Here is a 16,648-nt window from a genome sequence, read left to right on the forward strand (position 1 = left end):
AAATATGGGAAAAACGAAATAATCCCAGCCGACTTTTGGCGGCCACCAGCTGGGGCTCTCCAACCGGGGGGGCGGAGCGGCCCCGGCCGCGGCCCCTCCTCGGGGCGGCTCCGGCAGGGCCCGGCCGGGCTGATCCCAGCCGATCCCAGCCGATCCCAGCCGATCCCAGCCGCCCTCACCCTGTCGCGACATGTCGTCGGCCGGCAGCCTGAGCAGCATGCAGCGCCTGGTGGAGCAGCTGAAGCTGGAGGCTGCGGTGGAGAGGATCAAGGTGAGCCCGGCAGGGAGGGCTCCGGGTTGTGGGGGGGGGGGGGGTTGGGTTTTTTTTTGGGGTGCCTCCGGAGCAGCTCCTCGTTAATTCTCCGCCAGGCTTCGCGGACAGCCTCCTCCTCCTCCCCTCCGGCCCGTGATGCTGCGACATGTCGCGACAGGCGGGGCCGGGCGGCGAGATGGGGAGCCGTGCCCGGCCGAGCCCGCAGGCTGACAGACAAAGGCAGGCAGCCCCGGCACCCCCCCGGGGGCTGTTAGGTGCCTCTGTTTTATTTTATTTTATTTTATTTTATTTTATTTTATTTTATTTTATTTTATTTTATTTTATTTTATTTTATTTTATTTTATATTTTATTTTATTTTATTTTTTATTTATTATTTCATTTCATTTTATTATTTTATTGTTTCATTTCATGTCATTTCATTTCATTTCATTCTATTCTATTCTATTTTATTCTATTTTATTTTATCCTATTTTATTCTATTTTTTTTTCTATTCTATTTTTTTTCTATTCTATTTTATTCTGTTTCCCACCCCAACCCGCCCTGTCCCTGCCAGACCTCAGGGGCACACCATGCCCCCCCCGGCCTCGAGGGGGTCGCTCCACCTGGGATGGCTCTGTGTAGGCACCAGATATCCCGGAGCCGGGCTCCTCCAGGCCAGGGATTTACCCTGGGCTTGCTCGTGCTGCAGTCCAGCCTGGCCTCGGCGATGCTCCCCTTTCCCACAGCATCTCTCTGCTCCGAAATGCCTCGTCTGGGTTGCTGGGTGCGCGGTGTAAAAGCAGGGAGGCTCACACCCAGCTGGTCCCCTCCGCATGGGTCGGCGTCGGCAGCCCCTGCGGTGGGAGCAAACATTGTTTTGGCTGCCCTGAGTAACACAATGCGCGCCCAGAAGGAAGCTGGGTATGAAAGGGGCTTTTAAAAATACACCCCATCCAGCTCCAGCGGCGATTTTGTTTACCCTGACAGCGAAAGAAGCAGACAGGAACAGTATTTTCAGAAAGAGGAAACCGTGTAGGAAAGAAGTGCCCCCACACGCCTTGCACGCGGGAGGCTGCTGCTGCCCTGGGACGAAACGTGGCAGAAAGCCTTGCACTAGAGGTGTGAGCAGGGGCACACACACACCGACGGGTGTGCGGAGCTGCCAGGTTTGCACCTCTGGCTGCCCCCCGGGTGGGTTTGGGGTCCTGGCCTCACTGCCTGGGGAAGGTGACGGCTTGCACCAAAAGCTCCTCATCCTCATCTTCTTCCGTCCTTGACTCGCTCCGCTCTCTGCTGCCTAACAGTTTGGAAGTAAAAGTCATTTTAATAAATGGTCCGAGGATACAAGAGTTCAAACATCAGCCCCAGGGAATGGAAAATCCTGCGGCCACGGTCCTGTTTTTTTTTACCATGAGGATGAACCCCATGGCACAGGCACCCCAGCCCTGCGTGTTCCCCTGGCTCCGCACGGGCACGGCCTTTCGTGTGTGCTTCACCAGGGCTTTGTGGATGCCCGTGCTGATTTATTCGGCGTTTCAGACTTCAAGCACTGACTTGGCTGCTTCCCAGCTCCGCTTGACAGTGTTTCTTTGAGAGGAAATGCCTAATAGATGATTGCGAACGAATTAGTTTCCTCTCTCTGGATTGTTTTTTTTTTTTTTTTTTTTTTTTAATTTTTTTTTTTGTTGTTCTTTCCCTTCGCACAGGTCTCCCAGGCAGCTGCCGAGCTCCAGCAGTACTGCATGCAGAACGCCTGCAAGGACGCCTTGCTGGTGGGGGTGCCCGCGGGGAGCAATCCCTTCCGAGAGCCCCGCTCCTGCGCCCTGCTCTGAGACCAGGTAACAGCAGCGCCGTGCCACCACGGCCCTGGCTGGAAATTCACGCCCTGGCAGCGACGGTGGGAGTTGTTTCAGTGTCAAGTTCCAGAAATTTTATTTTATTGTATTTTTTTTTTCATCTGAGCACCTCTAGGGTCATTAGCAGCATCCAAAATAATAAAAGCTGCCCCTGTGCATTCAGTGTATAGCCAGGCAGAAAAACAATCCCGCACCCAGCTTGGAGAAGTAAGACAAAGCTGTGCTGCTGCTTGCGTGCGCCGCGATGACAAGCTGATAGCCTAGGCAAGAGCCTTATTAAAAATGCATTTGGTCTCCTGCGTCGCGCCGCGCTTCCTTTGGTGGTGTCTGTCCTTAGGCTTTTTCTGTTGCTGTCGCTGATGCAGCACCAAAGCTGCTGGAGGCAGAGAGGAGCTGAGACAATCTGTAACCGTGCTCGTTGTAACCATTTTCAGCCCAGGTCTAAAGGATAAGGTACTCCTGGCGCTCTGTCTGCCTTGGTGCTCTGCATTGCTTGTACCTGCACAACAACCTGAGGGTGACCTTCCAGCACCGGCAGCCTCTGGTTTCCAGCTCTGCAGCTCTCTCTTGTGTCTCTCCTGTCTGTCACGGGGATGTGGTGGTCACAGGAGGGAGAAATGTCGTCCATGGTAGTGGCTTGGGGCAGGATCACATAGCTTTTTCTCTGGAAAACTGTACTTCTGCTTGGCAAGTAGGTGTGGAAGTAGGATATTCAGAAGGGGGTGCTCTTCTTTAAAATCAGGTCCTCCTGAAGAGCTGAAAAAGCTGCTGGGAGAGAAAAAGCACTGAATTCTGTTATTTCTTTAAGAATGCTATCGAAGCAAAATTGAATGTTTTCTCTAACATCAGAATTTGAACTAGAATGCAGAGCACTTGTAGGATGTTTCCCTTCCCGCTGCCAGGGTTCCTGAGTGCGCAGTTGCTTTTGGCCTCATTAATAGTGCGGTTTTGATCGTTGCTACATAGCTTTGATAAAGCAGAAGTGAACCTGAAGAAAGGGAGCAACTGAGCCTGAACTATTCTTGCAGAAAAACTGGAGAAGGAAGAAGCACGAGCAGATATTCTTAATTTAGGTGCTGCCCTTTATTCTTCCTGCAAACAAGATAAAGTTGATGGTGAATGTTGCACGTGTTCTTCTGTTGTTAAAGCAGCCTTCCTACATTTGTTTTTTTTTTTTTTGGGGGGGGGGGGGTAATTTCTAGGGTTCAATTTTGATTGCATCATCCAGACAGGATATGAGACACTTTTCCAAGTTTGACTTTGATGTTTTGATTTATGCTGGTTTTAGAAATGGATAGCAGAGCCTAACATATAATTTTATCATTTTCTGCTCATTGATCAAAAGTCTAGGAAGGAATTTAGGATCCTAAAAATGAGAACAAAATTGAAAAGCCAATACATACATTTTATAATATTCAAGGATGCCAATGCCCAACAAAGGAGAGTGGTTATTCTCTTTTTCCCAGTGCAAAGAAGCTTTCATGTTACAATTTCTAAGAGAGATGCCTCAGATAAGAAGACAGCATTTAATAACTCCTTTTTCCTTTTATAGGGAAGGTCATTGGAGAGCCTGCCTTCAAGCATGACATGAATAACTGCCTTTCCTTCTCAAGAAAAGTATCTCCGTGCCCTTACTTTTGTGTGGTTGAAGCAATCTCTTAGATATTTACCTGTTTGTTCTTGTGCACCCGTACCTCACTACCTTTTGCTAATGTTTTTACAGTTTTTTAATGTAACTAGCATTCTTTTCATAAAAGTCACCGTTGTTACTACACTATACTAACTGTACAAATATTACTTGAGAAGTTTACATTTTAAAAAAGAAAAACGTGAATTTTTACCAAATTTCTTATTATTACCTTGGTAGGTTCTTACGCTGGAGTGATGGTAAAAGCTATTTGTATTTTCCAAAATAAAATGTCAAAAAAAAAGAAACGAACTGTTAAAACATAAGAGTAAATGCCATCAGTGTTAAAGAAATGCTCTCAGCTGCAATTTTTACTTACCGAGCCCTGAAATCAGCTGTTTTCCTTCAAGTGGATCTAAATCCATAAATGACACCTCTTAGGATCTGCTTAACACAGTATGTGCTGCAGGCTCGGTTTCTAAGCTGTGGGTCTCGTAAAAGTCCTGATGTGTTTGGTACTTCTCATAACTTGTACTCATAAACATACTGCCTTGCTGGAATCTCATTGACATGTTTAAAATGTAGCCAGACTGACCCTAAAAGCACATTAGTATCCAAAGACAGTTGCATGCCTAATTTTCACATTTTGAAGTACGCAAAATTACGAAGTTCAGCAAGTAAAATACGCTTGGTCATTTGCCTTCATTTTTTATAGAGCACTTTTACAAGGACAACTAATTTTTTTACTAGGTTTTTCATTTTGTTTACTTTCTATTGTTTGTATTAATCTTCTAGAAGTTTGGAAATAAAATTCCTTTCCCTACTGGCTTTGATCTCATTGTTTAATTGCGAGGAAGGCCAAATTCATGAGTGAACTTTGAGGATACTTGGATTTTGCAGTGGGAGGGGAGGCTGCAGGCTGTTAGTGTTCTGGGGAGGAGAAAGTCACTGCTGGAATTTTAGGAAATGTGCCTTGTTATTAGAAAAGTTGAATTTATACCTATTAATCATTTTTGTGGTAAATAGTAGCTACATTATCAGGCCTACTTGCAAATGTTGAAGCTGTAAGGAAGAAGATGAATGGGGCTTTAAGTTATCTGAGCATTTAATTTTCATTAATACTAACTGAAATGGGACAACGAATGCCCGCCTGGTAGTTCAGTCTTTGACAGAAAGTTCTCACACTTGCTGTCTGGCAGGGACACGCTGAGATGAGAGTAATAACACCGCCAATATGAATTGTGCCTCCAAGAGCAGAAGCAAAATGTTCTTCCTCAAGTGCCTTTCTTCACTCTGGCTTCCTTTTCATTGCAGGCTATTTGGCCGTGGCCGGCAGTTTTTCTTTTAGCACTTGACACAGGCACGTACTGCGGAAAGCTGGAGGAAATATTGCTGGTCTCATTTGCAGAGAGGTGGCCAGAGGCTCAGCCTGGGGTCAAAGCGCTCAGATGAGTGGGACGGAAGAAACCCCTCTGGTTTCTTGTACCCCCTGCAATAAAACCTGCCCCCAGCACCAACATTTGTGTCGGTGCCAGCCTGTGACGGAGGAGCAGCACCGTGCAGATGGGTGCCAAGCGTGTTTTTGAGGCAGCCAAGGAAGCTCAGAGGAGCCCGGGCAGCTGCCTGCTGCTGTGGGCAGCAGAACAGGGCCTCTCTGAGCTCCTCGGTCAACAGGGCCTTGTCTCCAGCTGCAGGCATCCAGAGGTCTGCACCGCAGCTCAGACAAGGCCCGGCGTTGTGTTTGTCTTCCCTGGCTGTAACAGGCGTCATCTGCAGCGGGGGGGACAACAGCAGCACCCTCTAACGCCAGCCAAGATGGTCTCGGCTCTCCACACGCTGCCTGAAGGCCTTCATGGCTGCCTCACAACTGAAAGAGGACCCACAGGATGCCCACAATAAAACAAATCAAGTGAACGCATGGATCTGTGCTACGCAGGGCCTAACACACGCCTTAAGGCCATGGTTTCTCACCCTCATCCCCCACAGCCCCATCAGCAAGGCTTTTCTCCCTCTAGAGGTGACACCTGCCAGGTTACCAAACCATTCAGAATTTGAGCCCAGCAATGAGCTCATCTGCCACTGGTGATTAGGAAATCACTTGTTCTCAGGCAAAAAGATGCAATAACAAAATTTCTGTAATGTTCCCCTCTCCGTCAATCTGGTTTGTCACCATGGTCTTGCCTTCCAGGATTCAGTTCTCTTGATAGGCTATTCATGTGGAGCAGTCAGTTACACATGTTTTAGGGAAAAAAAAAAAAAAAAAAAAAAAAAGAGCATTTGTATATTACAATACTAATTTTCCTCTACATGAAACAGATTGGACTGGCGGGTGGGAACCTCACCTGTGACAAATCTGTCTCTGTGTACATAACCTGCGAATGACTGAGAGTCATAAACAAATAAGTCTACAAGCCAAGTGGCCATCGCAAGCCCTTTTTCTTATTTTCCACAATATTGGTAGCACCTAAGTGTACAGTAACACTTCGCTACCTAAAGGAAACTGATCACAGATAGCACTCGAATTTTCTTACTAATCAAATGTAGACGGCACACGGTTTACCTTTGTTTTTATAGTGGTGCACAGATTATCTGAGCAAGCTTGTAATGGACGTTCACATTGAAGTTCTGGTGTCAGCCTCTGTCTGTGTGAACGGAGGACATAAATACATAGCTAGGGAGTGGCCGCTATAATTTTCTCCACTGTGGTCATCCGTGACTGAGATTTTTGCAGAGCTGCACTCTTAAAAGGACAGATTCCTGGGCCTGGCAAACGGGGAGACAGTTCTGAAAAACAGAGCCAAATCCATGATGGAAAGAGACAGAAAATGGTTAGGTCAAGGGACCACAAAAATGGGCCAGAAATAGTAAGCAAACTGCAACTTTTATTTAAACTTTTCTCTTATTGTGGGCAAAGAGGGAAACACAGGCGTGTTTGCAATTCCACAAAAAGGTCTTTATGCTACACATGAAAGATGTTTTTTAAGACCTCGTAAACAGTCTGGATGCAAATAATTTGGGGATAATACTCTGAACAACAACTGCTCCTAGTGCTGTCATCATAGCTTTTAGTTCTCAGTTAACAACCGGCAGCCCCCCCCTTTTCTCTGGTAAACTGGTCCCCTAAGATCTGGCTATACTTACTGACATAGTGAGTATGCACTCAATGAAGACTCTGTGTCAAGGAAGTATTTTACTGCAAGCCTAAACCACAATTTTTTATATATATATACTTTTACTGAATTAAAACATAAAAAAAAAAAAAAAGTGAATTTGAGAACTGAATCATCAGAACTGCGAGCTCCTGAACAGACAGTGACATTCTGGAGCTGGCAGACATTCCTCCACAAACCATGTATGCATTCCTGCAGCAGCACAGAGATACTTTCACTGCTCCCACACATATTTCCAGTTTTGTTGTCAAATCTTTTGATGGAAAGTGAGGGGCTGGGTGCTCTTTTTACCCTCTCTCTTCTGCAGCTAGCAAATTACATGACTTTTTGTAATCTCTTACCCCTTCTAGTTGTAGCCTATAATTTCTGACACAGGATTTTCTTCTCCCTACTCACAGATGTGCTGTAGCAGACTGAAAAGGCCAACAAATGGCCTCCATCAGGCACTAGGGTCACAGAGTCGTTCTCTGAATCAAATTATGAGAATCATAAATTTCAGCATATCTTTCATATTCAGTCCATAAAACAAATGTGTTGTTTCTTGAAGCTTGGTTATGACTAAAGCCGTTCTCAGGCTACGAAGGAACTTGTAGCATCACATGGCTCCAGAGGAGCTGTCAGAAGGAAAAAAGTGGAACATGAGCCCAAAGGACAAATATAGAGTCCCTGCTTTATGTGCAAGGAAGCTTTAAAACTTCAGGAGCAGTCTTGAGATTCTGGCAAGTCTAGTCCAGCTGTAAGTGTGGAAGCCTACATGTTCAGGAAACAAACGTAAGTCCCTTGAAAATTCGATGTTTTTCATCATCTGTTTGTTTCCAGTCTTTATTTTTGTATAAATAACGTTAAAGTACCTTTATATGATTTATATAAACAAGCAGAGAAGCAGTAATTCTCCACGTTCAGGGAGCTAATTTGTCTAGTAAGACTTAAAAAAAGCATAGAAAAAAAAATCCTTAATTAGTAAAGATTCCTAAACCCTAATTTATCTCTCAAAATGACAATGACAACAACAAAATGAATTTAATCTATTTCTCTTCAGAGTTTACAGATTTGAAAAACCAGGTGTAGTGAACAATTCCCCACTCCATTCAAAAGAATTTAAGACGTGTTTGTCCATCACTTCTTCCAGGGACTCTTTCATACATCAGTCTCCTTTTCTTGATCCCTGGTACTTCTTCAAATCCTGAATCTGGTAAAGCGGAAAGAAATTACATGTATGAGAAGCTATGAATACAACAGTTATGCATACTTAACTGTTTTTTTCAGAAGCAGTAACAGACTTTTTTTGTAAGAAAAAAGATATCAAATTAAATACATATGGACTAATATTTACTACTGCTTACTATTACTGAGCAATTTAATGCATATTATCCTGCCATAGTAACACAGGACCACTTATACAGAATCAACCTGTACTATGCTTAACCACAATATTTCAGTACAGATTTTCTTACTTACTTCCATTTCATTAATATGACATCCAGTCCTATCCAGCAATAGTAGAAGTTAATTCTTTTTAACCAGAGATAGAAATTGTTCCTGTTTCTAAGTTAAAGAAAGCTTCTTACATTCTTAAGATTCAAGTATTTTTTATAATAAAATATTTATAAAGTTACTTATTCAAAATAAATTAATGGAAGAAAATTCTATTTAGCCTTTGCAAAAAGTATTGCAAGACAACTTTAACACTGATCAATGAATTTCATCCACTTTTGTGGAAATACTGGTTTAGCATACTCGTATTGTTTGTGATTTAATAAACATTTTATCTGAAGACTACGGAAATACATGACAATTCCCAATGTGTCTTTCTTAATTTGACTCAGCAGACATTTCTTAAATTTTGGATTTCAGAAAGCTTTCATTGTATTTAGGTGTTTTTTTTGTTTGTTTGTTTGTTTGTTTTGCATCACCATGTGCAGCTAATTAGCATACCTATATTTCCCTTGGTTAATGAATAATAAAGAAAACACTACTCCCAAAAGCTAACGAAAAACCATTTACCCTTTTTGATTTGATTTAGCATTAAGTATGTATTTGCTCTATCAGGTGGGAGTGTTACAGAAAATGGATCAGCCAGAGAACCCAGTGTTTTCAAAATACTGTAACATGGTACCAGAAGAATCTGTTCTGATCTCTGCTGAAACTATTGCAATTAGAATTTGCAGTTATGAGTGCCATACACAGATTACTTACTATCTAGCAACACTTCAGGTCACAGTTTTCATCCCAAGAGAGAGGCAAAAAGTCTGTTCACAATTTCTCTATGAGCATTTAATTTTCAAAGGCTGAAAATTAAAACCAGTTCACCATACCCAATTAACTTTTCCTCTGCTTACTACCAGAAATGCTGTAGGCAGCCATGAAACACAGTGATACCGATTAGTTACTTATACTTTCATGAATGATCTAATCTAACCAGCGAAAGTGTTTCGTACTGCACTGATACTGCTCTACCACTGAGAAGTTTAACTTGAGGTAGCAACAGAGAAAACATAGATTAAATTACCTGCACTGGGGTTTAGACACTTTAAGAAACTTAACTTTATATTTCTGAGGCATTTAGCATCTCACCTTTAAAGAAGCAGCAGAATTTTAAAAAGAACTTATTTATATATGGGTATGTATATATATAACAAACACAGCATGATACGGACTAATGATGGTTTCTTACTTTTAAAGCCCCACAGATACATACTATGCCTTATCAAAAATACTCCAGGCTAACTATATTTGAGAAAGTAAGCCAAAGATAAGAAAAGAAAAGGAACCCCTTGCCCCCGTCCCCCCCCAAACAAAAGAAAACAAAGCAAAACAAAACACCAACTGAATTTTGCACGTAAGGAGTGTACACACCTTCAGGGTAAACAAAGTTTAGAAGTACACACTAAACTATCTGAAGAAATATGCTTGGTAAAGATTTCAAGATAGAGGGTATAGCCCTGGAGACATTAGCTGTGAAAACAATTCCAAGAATAAGGTAATCGTATGCAACAAGCTTAGAAGAGTGCCGGAGTGAAATCTGTACTCCAGTAAAGCCAAAAGCAAAAGACAGCCGTTAGCAGTATCTGAAGGTCTAAACCTAATTTTGTCCTTTAGAGAAAATACTATGTAGTCTTTTTTTTTTTTTTTTTCCCTTTTGTCCAAAACTATAGGAACGATTCTTTTGTAAACATATCTTTTAAAGTGATTATAGTAAGGTTATTATGCAGATTTCACTGTCAAAGACAGAAGAGTCTGAAGCTTACAGAACTGTAGAATTACAATTTCCAGTATTTTACCAAGAAAAATTAGTGCCAGTGATACAATTATATACATGAACTTGCAGCCCAGAAAGTCAATTGACTCCTGAGTGGCGTCAAAAGAAGTGTGGGCAGCAAGGCAAGAGGTGATTGTCCCCCCCCTCTGCTCCACCTTTGTGAGAGCCCACGTGGAGCTTCGCATCCAGCTCTGGGGCACCCAGCTCAAGAAAGATGAGGATCTGTTAGAGCTGGTCCAGAAGAGGGCCACGAGGATGATCAGAGGGCTGGAGCACCTCTCCTTTGAAGAAAGGTGGAGAGAACTGGGGTTGCTTCAGCTGAAGAAGAGAGGACTCTAGCTCCCTAGACCTTACTGAGGCCTCTCAGTTTTATCAGGGGGCTTACAGAAAAGATAGAGAGAGACTTTTTACAAGGGCATGTAAAGATAAGAAAAGGGGTAGTGGTTTTAAACAGAAAGAGGGCAGATTTAGATAAGATATAGGGAAGCTCTTCACTCAGGGGGTGGTGAGGCCCTGGCACAGGCTGCCCAGAGAAGCTGTGGATGCCCCATCCCTGGGGCTGCTCAAGGCCAGGCTGGATGGGGCCTTGGGCAACCTGGGCTGGTGGGAGGGGTCCCTGCCCATGGCAGGGGAGGGCTGGAATTAGGTGGGCTTTAAGGTCCCTTCCAACCCAAACCAGTCTATGATTCTATCTTTTTATTTCTTAATGCTCAAAACTTACCAGAGATGTTTAGAAATGTTTTATTACTCAAAAATATATGTGCAATTTTTTTTTTTTTTTTAAAGGAAACACATGAATGCTAGATTGAATGTAATAACCATTTAAAGAAAATATGATCTCTAGTTTTACTGATACTCCTGTTTCTAGTCAAGTTACAAATAGAATTTCACTACATTCTGCTTGCTTTGTACATACCTGTTAATGTTTTTCCTTTTGTCCATAAGTATGGTGGACTTTGCTTTCTCTTTCCTGAAGATTCTCTAGCTAGGTGAGGAAAATGCAGACTTTGAGGCGCATCTGGATCAGCAAGGGAATCACCGGGAAAAGAATTAGGTGCAAATGCATCATATGTGCAGGTGGATGAAAAGCCATTCCGTGGGGCCTCGTCAATCACAATTTCTGGGCTCTTTAATGTCGTTTCTCTAAATTCTTCTAGAAAGCCCTTAGAGCTCTTGTGAGGTGCACAGTCAATGAAAGTTGCAAAGAAATCCTCTTTTTCAGATTTTTTTGAGGAATGATCAGAGCTGCAGTTAATCCTGCAAGGCTGTCTTTGAACATAAAAAGAATTCATAGCACCAGGATGAGTAAAACCTTCAGAGTCCTTCGGCACAACAAAGGAGTTCCGTTTTCTCACTGTAACTACTTCTGAAGAACATGGTTTCTTTTGCATATAGCTTGAAAGGTCAGAGTCAACAAGACCCTGATGATGATTCAGTGGAGGAACTATGGCTTCAGAATTCACATGAGGTGGTCCTGGTGGAGAGAAACGAAAAGTTAGCTTACCTCTCTAAATTTTTCAGAAAAATATGAATCCATTGAGCATTAAAATAAAGCCTGTCTTCTTAGAACAACTGACCATTCAGTGGTTAGAACATAAATGTTTCAATATACCTAGACTTTCACTTGGTTTCAAGTATGATATATTTTGGTAGGAATTCCAGATATTACCTGTGCTAGTTTGTGCCTTAGCCAGCAGCTCTAAAGACTGATAATTTTGCTTACAATCTTGATAGAGTCTGTTAATGTTATCGCAGTTTTCTGGTGGTGATGCACCTTTCACTGCTGTTTTTAGTGGAGCAGCAGCATTTAGGGTGTACAAAGATGTCATGTCACTAAAATGCTGAAACAAACAAACAAAAATATTCAAGTAGTGTTTATAGTGCATGTCCACACTGTCAAATATGGAAAAAAAAACATACACAAATCTGTTGTTGGGATTCTAAGGTTTATGTATAATTTATTGTTTACTGGAAAGAAAGAAAAAAGACTTGAGTACAGAAAGAGAGGCACTTAAGGCAAACAATGAGCCACCAATCTTAAATCTATAAACAGACTAAGTAATAAACAGCATGTCAATTGAAACACATGAAAATCAATATCTTAGTGTACTGTACCCTCTTTCATCAGTCCAGGACTGCAAGAGGTATTGTCTGCGATAGATGGCTGCATATCATACATCATGGACAAAATTAAACTGACAAGAAGTTTTTCAGTCAGTAAACACTGCTTTGCACATACACTGTTATTACTATAACATGCATAAGTTGATATTCAGTGCCCAAGTATCTGTTCTCTTGCTCTTTCACCTTAATTGAATGCTCCTGATTCAGGAAGGAAGCCTGTCCTCCCTTTTTCTTGACCGATAAAAGCCGTGCATTTCTAATCTAATTAGCTGACTATAGCCATTCTATAATTCTTCTAGACTTGGCCCAGCTGAAGCAGTAGGAATAAACAATTCCAACTGAGGAAGGGAGGAAGGAAGGAAAACTGTCCTGAAAACACTTAATTGGAAAACATTTCTTATTTTAGGGAAACATATAGGCTTTTATGCTCATGGGATACTTGAAATGAGGACACTTAGAAAGAAAGTGGATTAATTTTTTTCCCCACTTTATTTTCCAGAGTACTTTTTCAGTTAAGGAATTTTTCCAGTTTTAATAATCTTCACATGAACATAACTCAACAAAATCTGCTGAGAATTTGCAGATGTGACAATTTAGATATGAATGATACACTAAAGTTGTGAGAGCAATAAAACGTTATTTCATTAACTTTTAAACAAAACCAGCAAATTAAGCATGTTACTTCAGATTAAAAAAAAAAAAAAAAGTATTATAACAGTGAAAACAGACTGAACTAATACATAAATTAATTTTGACTAACCTTTAAAACTTTTTTTGGAACCTCAGGCAGGAGCTCCTGAAGTTGAACAAAACTCGCAAGAAACAGCCTACTCAAAGAAGATCCCTTCTTTAACATAAACTGAGCAACCAGAGGGTTGATACATGGAAAAGCAAGCAGGCATTTCTCCATCTGAAAATGGAAATAATTTTGTCAGATTAATATCTGATAAACTTTTTTTTTTCCTGTCTTTACAGAATAGCATCCCTATGAAAAGGTCATATGGTATATCATAGAATTAGAGCTCTGAATCAGTGCAATTTTAGATAGGTGTTTCATACCTACTGTGTTAATTTTTATTATTTTTCTATAGATATAACAGTGTATAGTTCTTGTAAGAGAATTATTTTTGCACCAGAGTTTAATAAAAAGGAAGAACAGTCAAAATTATTTCTGTAATTAAGATGAAAGCAGCGAATCATGTAAACTACATTTCAAAACACATTATCAGATTTACTCTTTATTCTGTTTTGAAGACTATTACTTGGGTCAAAATAAAGTGACAAAGATATTTTTTTCTACAAAAGATACATTTATAAACAGCAATGAGGCAGGTGCCAAAAGCTGGAATTACTAGGTGGAGGTTGAATGTGATACACAGGGCAGTGAGTTGAAAGCTGTAACATTTTAAGAATGTCAGCTTCCAATTGCTGACATTTGTAAAGCTCTGCGCTCAACAGGTCAGAATCTAATGCCTTTAAGAGAGATGAAATATAATCAATGACTCCTCTCTCTCTCTCTTTTTTTTTTTTTTTTTTATTAAACACTTGAAAGACCATGTCAATATCTGATTCAAAATGCTTCCGGATGTTTCAAAAGCTAAAATGTATCTTGAGTTCAAAGCTTCCATTTAAAATGACTAAATCCATATATTTAATTTGAAAACCTTAATATACCTGTTAAAGAACATCAATATTTAAATGTGATCAATGGACATGGTCCAGCATTTACTGTATAAATATGTAAATCAACTACTGCACACTAAATTAAGCACATTTCTACTATCTTGTGCTAAAGCAAGTCTGAAGCAACTTCACTGATGTCAGTAAGGGACAGCATTGATGAATTTGGTTTCCTGTCCAAGCGAGCCACATCGTTTTTCACAGTTTGGATAGTTTTTCAAATTTAGTGCCTAGAACTGTAGAGCTTTACACATTAATATACAGATATAGAGGATAAACATCTCCAGTGGTTAATTACTAAGGCACAGGGAAAGTCCAAGTTTCCCCATAGTTGTGCTGACAAGGATGGCTGAAGCATTACACACATAAATATATAGTGTGCGTCTATCCATCTATCTACAATACATATACATATATAACATAAAATGCTTATTTTAATAATATATTTTAACAAAACAGCACAAACATCCCACCTAGAAATGAGTCTGAGAAACAGGAAGAAAACAGTGTAATTTATCAGGAAGATAAGCAAACCTCAGAAGGCAAAACAGAAAGCCAGGATTTATCCAACCACTCAGGAGGACTGATACTAGATGCCATTAAAACGTTGTCAGCAATCTGACGAATTAACAGTGCTGCCTCTTCAATCCCTGGCATAAGAAATACCTAGAAGTGATACATAATATTTTGGTTATTATGGTTAAAACTTCTGCGAAGAAATTCCAAATGTCGTAATTGATTACAATAGTTAGCAAATGGGAAAGATGAAAGGTGACCCTAAGCACAATACCTGGTAACGTGGAGTAACAAAACCTGATCCATGCTCATCAGAGGTGGAAGTTCAACCTCTGACCACAAACCTGGTTCCAAACTACACTTACAAATCCCATGTAAGTGACATTTAGTTGCTTCTATAGGTCTCTTATTAATTATACGTTATTACATTTATGGGTAAGAGTTTCTAATAAAACAGATAAGTTTGAGACGCTTAAAATAGTTTAAGAAGATAGGGTTATATAACCTTTTGAAGGTGTACATAATTTTCAAATGAACTGTCTATTACTGTCCATGGATTGAAAGAAGCTGTGTCTTCCCTTGAACTTTCATTTAACCAGATAATTTTGAAACAAACGTGTGCAAAAACATTCTAAAAATTTATCAAATAAGATGTTACCGCATGCAAAAGAATCAGGTTACAGACAACAACTTGGTATGACATGAAACTTTTGCCCCCTTATTTTTAAAGGTGAATTATTCCAGATACTGCACTTATTGAACCATAAAGAAAAAAAAGGTAATTGATATTGTCACATAATAAAAAAAAGAGGCAAGCAAGCTGACATAGCAGCATAAATGAAAGCTTTCTTTTCTACTACATTATTAACAATGTTAATCTGAAACTTCAAATTAAGGCATAGACAGGACTAATACACATTCTCAATATTTATAAAACTCAACTTACTACTTTACTTCTTCACTCCTAGTAGTAAAAATACTATCCAAATTCCATCTGAATCCAATGCAGCTTGTACTGGAGTCAACCAGAGTTTTTTTTCCCACTGAGTTTTTGTAGTCAACCATAGTTTTTTTTTCTCCCTTCAGGAGTACTGAATTAAAGTCCTCTATATTATTTTCTCTAATATTGAATTATTTCATGCTTTTGATGGAGAATGCGTACTTTGCTAAACACTTTGGAAATATCACACAGTGAAAATTAAAATACCAAAAAAATTACCTTCACTTCAAAGTCTTCTGACTTTTGTGTTAATTCAATCAGCGTGGCATAAATAATTACCAGGTTAAGCAGAGTATCTCCCCTGAGACTGTACCTGTAAAAACAGTTCATTGGGCCAATAATATTAATATGCACATGTAATAGCTGCAAAATATTTGTTCGCTGTGTTAATAAATGTCTCATTTCCTGGAACTCAGGGTACAGTTCCCTCAACATTATTATCTGTGAAAAGATAATTAGGACACATTAAGTGACTGAGTGCTGAAGGATGCATTGTAAGGAAGAAAACGGAGTCAGCTTACAGGAAAGAAAGCCTGGCCTGAAGCAAAGAATTGAACCAGGGTCAGTCACCGGAGAAAAATCATACAGAGGGGAAAGGTGATGCAAGGAAAATTTACCACTTGGTCAAAGAAAAAGTCTCACAATAGTTAACAAAGGACTGCTTATGAACTATATCTATAAAAGTAGCGCTTCCAGAGCAAAAAACCTACTGATGGATTGGAAGTACACCTGAAGAATGTCTCCCTGTTGTACAGGGATGCCAAGGCAGAAGTAATTCATAAATGTGTATTTGTAGGTATTAATTTACTTCAAACACTTAAAAAGAATAGTTCCAGTAGTTAAATATCCTTAATTCTGTGAAATTTTTGGACCTATTGATTTTAAATGTTAACATTCATGTTAACATTACCTGCATCAAAATCTCTTATTTTATTACAAACGTTTCTTCAATTTCTTTACCTCTTGTGTAGGACTAAAAACAACTTAACATATGAAGAAACATCTTTGCTGACTTTTTTAGGGCCTCCATTGAATTTTTTTAGCAGAGGGCATGACAACACTGTAACAAAGCAGTATGTCTAAAGCACATTAGAAATACAAACTCACAATATTCAGATTCTTCCAAGAGAAGGGTGGCCCCACAGATTAATTCAAAAACAA

The 16,648-nt window shown here is 40.3% G+C and overlaps 2 protein-coding genes across 7 annotated transcripts in view; one reads left to right on the forward strand and one right to left on the reverse strand.

The window, feature by feature from the left end:
• The first annotated feature begins 78 nt into the window (after nucleotides 1-78).
• On the forward strand, nucleotides 79-4,566 carry LOC311427250 (guanine nucleotide-binding protein G(I)/G(S)/G(O) subunit gamma-10). The gene is made up of 3 exons (XM_084504481.1): nucleotides 79-271; nucleotides 1,962-2,093; nucleotides 3,664-4,566. Exons 1-2 carry the CDS (start codon nucleotides 191-193, stop codon nucleotides 2,085-2,087), a joined length of 207 nt encoding a protein of 68 aa, XP_084360607.1. The 5' UTR covers nucleotides 79-190; the 3' UTR covers nucleotides 2,088-2,093; nucleotides 3,664-4,566.
• Nucleotides 4,567-7,729: 3,163 nt separating this feature from the next.
• The window catches only part of SHOC1 (shortage in chiasmata 1), a 46,498-nt gene continuing 37,579 nt past the window's right edge, over nucleotides 7,730-16,648 (reverse strand). For 5 of the 6 annotated variants that reach the window (XM_084504485.1, XM_084504482.1, XM_084504483.1 and 2 more), the window contains 6 exons: nucleotides 15,707-15,800; nucleotides 14,506-14,637; nucleotides 13,052-13,201; nucleotides 11,837-12,008; nucleotides 11,084-11,641; nucleotides 7,730-8,097 (listed from right to left, as the gene is read on the reverse strand). In XM_084504485.1, coding sequence (XP_084360611.1) covers nucleotides 7,997-8,097; nucleotides 11,084-11,641; nucleotides 11,837-12,008; nucleotides 13,052-13,201; nucleotides 14,506-14,637; nucleotides 15,707-15,800 — 1,207 coding nt within the window. In that variant the 3' untranslated portion in view covers nucleotides 7,730-7,996. Of the gene's footprint in view, nucleotides 8,098-11,083; nucleotides 11,642-11,836; nucleotides 12,009-13,051; nucleotides 13,202-14,505; nucleotides 14,638-15,706; nucleotides 15,801-16,648 lie in introns of those variants that run through there. The other variant, XM_084504487.1, reaches the window with a different exon arrangement.

The sequence above is a fragment of the Aythya ferina genome, assembly GCF_964211825.1.
Source record: "Aythya ferina genome assembly, chromosome: Z".
Taxonomy (NCBI): Eukaryota; Metazoa; Chordata; class Aves; order Anseriformes; family Anatidae; genus Aythya; species Aythya ferina.

What these genes read in the sequence shown, in the direction of transcription:
- LOC311427250 (XM_084504481.1), top strand. Translation starts at nt 191, where the DNA reads ATGTCGTCGGCCGGCAGCCTGAGCAGCATGCAGCGCCTGGTGGAGCAG. An exon ending in CTGCGGTGGAGAGGATCAAG is followed by an intron (nt 272 to 1,961) that starts GTGAGCCCGGCA and finishes CCCTTCGCACAG; the next exon opens with GTCTCCCAGGCAGCTGCCGA.